At 39.0% G+C, this 6433-nt stretch overlaps 1 protein-coding gene across 1 annotated transcript; it reads left to right on the plus strand.

Annotated features, from left to right (window-relative positions):
- Window positions 1–7: 7 nt before the first annotated feature.
- LOC141819188 (bZIP transcription factor TGA10-like) lies at window positions 8–2359 on the plus strand (the record flags this gene model as incomplete). Its single annotated transcript, XM_074706538.1, has 7 exons — window positions 8–22; window positions 114–173; window positions 286–363; window positions 552–624; window positions 710–981; window positions 1236–1475; window positions 2006–2359. Coding segments are annotated over 7 exons (888 nt in total), but the record flags the coding sequence as incomplete, so codon positions are not given.
- Window positions 2360–6433: the final 4074 nt, after the last annotated feature.

The raw sequence follows: 6433 nt of genomic DNA on the forward strand, positions 1-6433 counted from the left end.
CCCCAAGTCATCAGACCCTAAGGTGAATTTATCAACATTTCTATTTTCCACAAGAAAAAAAAATAGAAACTTTGTATGAGCTAATAATGTGTTTGATAATTATTTGCGGGCAGATACTGAGAAGGCTTGCTCAGAATAGGGAGGCAGCCAGAAAGAGCCGACTTAGGAAGAAGGTAGGCATTTATATGTCTATATATGAAGTAATTAAAAGGATAAGTACTATTCATTGACAGAAGCCTATCTAGTTCATGCAATTTAATATATAATTTTCTATTACGTTTACAGGCTTACATTCAACAACTAGAGACAAGTAAAATTAAGCTCACTCAGCTTGAACATGAACTTCACAGAACAAGAGCACAGGTAGCAGTTACTCTTGTATATATGCATGCATGAGCCAATAAAATTACAAATTCCTTAAATTTGTTCCAATCCAATGCTGTGAAAGATGTGTTGCACCGTAAAGGCTCCTCCATAGTTTTCTTCTGCATGAACTACGCAAGCATTTGTGTGAAGTCTATAATGCATATGTAATTAGTTAATGTATGCAGGGTTTATTACTTGGTGGTGGAGGTTTTCTTGGGGATCAAGGCAATCCCACCGGTCTTAATGGGTTAATCTCAGGTAATGTGCAACACTGTCATTAATCATATATGTATTCTTATTGAGGTATAATATAATTATTAATTAGCCTGCTTTTTTTATGTAGACGAGGCCATGTTTGATATGGAGTACACGAAGTGGCTGGAGGAGCAACATCGCCTAACGTGCGAGCTCCGAGCGGCGGTTCAAGAGCACCTGCAGGAGAACGAGCTGCTGATGTATGTGGAGAGCTGCATCGCGCATTACGATCGGATGCTGCACCTCAAGAGCATGGTGATCAAGTCGGACGTCTTCCACCTCATCTCCGGCATGTGGATGACCCCCGCCGAGCGCTGCTTCATGTGGATGGGTGGCTTCCGCCCCTCCGAGCTCATCAAGGTCCTCGTCGTTAATTCGAAGAAGAATTTGACATATGATTCTAGTGGCAAGGGAAAGTGATGATATCTTCATATCTCCTGTTTGGCATATATTTGATTGATTGATTAGTTTTTCATACAGTGACGAATTACACCTAATAATTAATCTCATGTTCTTTAACATTTACTCTTTTCATTTGAAAAATTAACATCCTAAGAATCAGGAAATTGATGTGGTTATAAATTTATAACTCATATTGAGATATGCTTGTTTAGATTCTCTTGAGCCACATCGACCCATTGACGGAGCAGCAGATACTGGCAGTGTGCGGCGTGCAGCAGTCGATGCAGGAGGCAGAGGACGCATTGAGTCAAGGCCTTGAAGCCCTTAATCAATCTCTCTCGGAAACCATCACCTCCGACACATTCAACTGCCCTTCCGACATGGCTAATTACATGACCCACATGGCCATCGCCATGAACAAGCTCACCACTTTAGAAGGCTTCGTTCGACAAGTAAGCTAATTGTGATCTACGATCAATATTTTTGTTTACACATTAAGCCTCAGATTAATTAATGAACACACAATTCAGAACACTAATCAAGCTAGGTCTTAAGCCAGCTGATTTCCTGTTATTAATGTCAAGCACAAATTTTTGGGATCAAACGCAATATAATGTATCAGTTTATTATGCACGGATATTCAAGTTATTAATTAAGTATGAACTAGTTTGTTGATCAGATGTCACATTAGGAAAATAATACAAGTGAGGTAGTTCACCAACAGCAATTCTTACTATATTGTTATTGACCAAAAAGAGATAAACAATTCTGTGGTCCAAAGTAGCCAATTCGTCAATAATGCCTCCTAAAATTAGTTAACAAAATCCAATTACAAGTTTGAACATTCATGATTCTTTCCACAAAGTTAAGATTTTTCTGTTTGTAACTTAATTTAGTCAAGCACATGATCTTACTAAGAAATAGATCCTCAATAGCTGATTAACCATTACACCTTGACATGATAAATGAATGGTTTGTGCAGGCAGATAACTTGAGGCAGCAGACACTTCACCGACTTCGCCAGATCTTGACGACGAGGCAGATGGCTCGATGTTTGTTAGCCATGGCTGAATACTTTCATCGGCTTCGTGCACTCAGCTCACTTTGGCTTGCTCGACCGAGGAACGATTAATTGCTTTAAGTAATGGCATTAATTGCAATCCATCATGATTAGCATGCATCGGCCAGCTGATTAAAAGGTTTAACCTTAGCTAGCAAGCTAGTTGTTTGTCCAAGTCCCAAAACGAGCAACAGAAGAAGAGAGCAAATGCACTGTCCATTTGAATTCTATTCAGAGGGATGTATAGATGTATGATCACTGAATGAAGTTATACACTGGGGGAAATGTTTCACATCCTCTTAACCTCTACAGTTTTGTCTCTAATATACTTGCCAGATCATGGTATATATGCCCCTGTCCAAAATTTGATGCTCGCTCTTTCATTGCTTTCCTAATTAAAGATAGCGTATGTTGCATGTGTTTGAACACCTTCTAGTATATTTTGGCAACCTCGTTCTTGCAAATAGATCGATAACATGTAAGAAAATCCATTAAAAATCCTCTCCTTTAATTTGGAGACTCTATATGTGACTACCTTTCACTCGATTATATTGTCTGTTTATAAAGAGCAGGTGTCTTAATCATTGCCCAGCAAAGACAATGTGAATTATCGTTTATCGAATTGTAAGTTGCTAAACTGGAGAGGAACTACGATGGCAGTCTGTTGCCACAATGTTTGAATGGATTTTGCTATAAAAGTTTGGGTTATGACCAAGTACGGTCTTACCAGTGTTTGATGGCAGAGAATCACAGTATCAAATTGCATTCTCCTTAACATCTAAACACAAAGGACCCCTTGCGTCCCTAAATGGATTCATTTTACATTCAGCATTTGTACTAAGTTGGAACATCAGCAATACCTTTAAACAGTTTTAGAAACTGTTCTTGTCACTTTGATCCTTAATTATGTGCAGGATGGCCCCTTCTTATCTAGAGTTTCTAATTAATAACTGAATCAGCGAACGTGGGCTTCAGTCAGAGTACTGATTTCTCCTTTGCAACTTATATTCAAATTATCCTGGGATAAGTACAATTTGTTATCTTTTGTAACTTCAATAGGTTATATGTCCACCTACATTTTTAGCATGGGAATTTAATCCTTTGTTATAAATATTCATGGCTTTATTCTCAACTACGATTTATTATAAGTTAATTTTCTCAAGTGGAATAATTTAGTGCTTGAGTGTGGATCAACGTACTGTTTGTGCTTTCTAATTTATTCTGGTGACCGATGAAAAACTTTTGTGAGACCAGATCAGTCACCTCCAGAATTAATCGGTTCGAATAGTTACATATCTGAATTATCAAAAAAATATAAAAATATTTGCGTCATGTTAGATAATGTTGCTCGGTATCTTTCTTGTGCTAGACACTTATGGTTCCAATTGTATCAATACAGAGACTAAACTCCCCAACCTTTCCCTTTGTCCTGCATTGTTCTCTAGGTTGCTTCACTGATTTCGTTCTGTTGTACCTGCTAGTGTGTTAAGTGGCCTACCCTCTTTATCTCTGTTTGTCTGGCTGTGCCCATTAAAGTGGAATTACAAAAAGCATTTGGAAAGGGTTATTGCTCTCGTAGATGTTCAAAATTTCTTCAGCTAGTACTTGACACACTCTAGTTCTCCATTTGCCCACAAGATATGCAAATTGGCCTGATCAACAATGGTTGCAACCAGAGAAGAGCCCAAGAAGACACAAACAAGATCTACTGAAAAGTAACCTTGTCTCTTAATAGGCATCCGATACTCAAAAGGAACCTCATCGCAGTTGCATATATCAGAAGAACGATTAGGATGGCAGGACGGGAGACTCCTTTGTAAGGTAGTCGATACTAAACATCTACCCATTTGGATGCCTATCCACATCACAGTTCTTGTCGTATCTCTCTTTCATGCATGTGCCTGATGATGATGTTAATTTCAGCTCTTAATTGGACCCTTTATCTGAAATTTAACTAGTTAGATCTGTTGGTGGAAAAAAGAAAACCAGTTAGATCTGTCCCATCATGTCTCGTAAAGTAGAAGGCCCCTACTGTCTTGGGAAAGCCATGAACCTAAATAACCTTTTTTCCTTGTTCTTAGGAATTTGTCTAACAAAACATCTGCATGTGAAGGTTCTTGTACTTATGTACCCTGGTACTAGATAAAATGGCAAATAAAAACACTCTATCCATGAGGTCTTCAGAAACAAGTAATGAACAAAATTAACAGTAGGGATGAGAGTACATTGCATAACATTTCCTTCGGTTGCCGTTGGCATTGACCAAGAAACATGATGCAAAAGGCGGTTGGCATCTTACAGCCCTACTTTTGCTGCTCCTTCCACCCTTGCATCTCAAGTCAACATTGGAATAAAAGAACACCTCTTTGATTATTAGTAATATTTTTATTATTAAACAAGCTAAGCACATTAACAGCTCCTTCATTTGATTTTCTTTCTCAACAGCTGGACCTGTGTTTTTGCACAGCAAAAGTGCTCCCTTGAGCTATGTGACAATGGAACCAGGGCAAACCACTTTGTTGGGTGCTGTTGGATACATTTTCTCCTTAAATTTTCACTTTCTCCTTCCACCTTTTGGGCATATGTGCCTTTCGGCTGTGTGCTTTTTGTGGACCTGATAATAATTTTGTGTGGGTAAGGGCCCCAACCACAGAAAATTCTGCAGGTTAATAGAGAAAACATGGCAGGCATTAACAGTAGCAAGCATGAAACGAAACATGCACTAAACATTCGATTCTATGTAGTCTACAAAATCCAGGGTAATAGCTTCTCTTATAAAAACTTAAAAGGAGGAATGGAGCTTCTTTTTCACCAATATATTATTCAATGAACAAAAGATGAGACAACTAGAACAAATGTTGGAAACGCAGTCAACATTTTGTTAAATTTTTAGCGTCTGTAGACTTAACGAGGTATGAACTTGTGAACTTAGATGAATGTGAGTCGGACTTTCTTACTTGTTCTTAGACAGATCCTCTCGTTTCAACTCTGGAGTAACATTATTTCTACGACGAGTTATATATGCCAAAAACCTAACGACACTATTGTTTCAGGGACCTCACAACAGACACCAAAAATTTGGTTTTTTTAGTCGAATCATTTCTTGTCATAATGAATGATACCTACACGTATTGATTTTGATTTACTCAAAGTATAGTTAACTACAGGCAAATCGGTCTAAGATTTCTCTGTTTACCAATAGATTAGATGTTCACATGTTATGCATTTTCTGGAGAAAGAAATGCCAAAAAGGAACACAAAATTAGTCATCTATCAGCATTAGGGACTGAAATTCCACTAAAACTCAGCTGGATAATATTCAGAGGGGGCACCTTTCGTTCTAGGGTACACTGGCGTAGCTGGTTGATAATGATATCTTCAGACCCTATAACAAAGTTAGTAGAATGGTCCATCTGATTATGGTTTCGTCTTTTGCGATCATAGATTACACTGACTAGCAAATATCTTAATATATCAGCTTCAGTAACTTTAAGTTCGAGGTCCAGATTTCACACAAATCCAAGAAAAATTATGAAAAGAATGGACATTCTAAATGCAATCATTACACAGCTAACACGCTGTTTGCATCATCGACCCTGACTAATAAATTCCTCCAAATCCACTAATTCGCTGCCTTTATTGTTTAATGTGTGTACTTATTGCCGCCACCAACCCAATTTGCATCAACTGATACGTGGCGCGTCTTCTTTCCTAGCAGGCTCTGGTGCATTAACACTCTGTTTGACGATTTCACTATGTATCGGTTTGTTTACTGATGTTGATCGCCAGACAAGATTGATAGGTCAAAGCAGGAAGAATAAAAAGTGAATCAGAAGAATACTAGTAATGGAGGTAAAGCTGTGAAAGTGAATTGGTTTTATGGCGGGTGGGCATGCTCTTCCTCCAATGCTCATTCATTTTTATCTGAGCATTAAAGAAAAAGCAAAGGAGGTTCTTTTACCTCTGAATGCATATTTATTCATGATCTTCTCAACTTCTCTCTCCCTCTTCGGTTTTTGTATCCATTTTGCCTAAAGCGTGGCTTTGCTTTCCTCCTCTCTCTCTGTCTTCTTTTATTTACTTTTTCTTCCATGTCCCTCCCAAGAATTCTCCTTTTGGCAAGACAATTTCGCTGCTGCCTCCATACAACCCATTCATTGGCCTTAATCCCACCCATGGCCTGAAATATCCTTAGCGTCATGGACCGGCAGAGTGGTGGTGGTGGCTGTTCCGCCGAGGCGCATGGGATCCGCAGACAGGACATCCAGGCGGCGATTCTCAAAGCAGCAGAGCTGAGGGCTCTCCACGCAGCTCTGCTGCGAGGGGGCTCCGGTGGCAGCCCCGCTGTGG

This window comes from Curcuma longa, unplaced genomic scaffold (assembly GCF_044706935.1).
Source record: "Curcuma longa cultivar G26 ecotype Majalengka, Jawa Barat unplaced genomic scaffold, ITB_CL_G26_1.1 contig_28189, whole genome shotgun sequence".
Taxonomy (NCBI): domain Eukaryota; kingdom Viridiplantae; phylum Streptophyta; class Magnoliopsida; order Zingiberales; family Zingiberaceae; genus Curcuma; species Curcuma longa.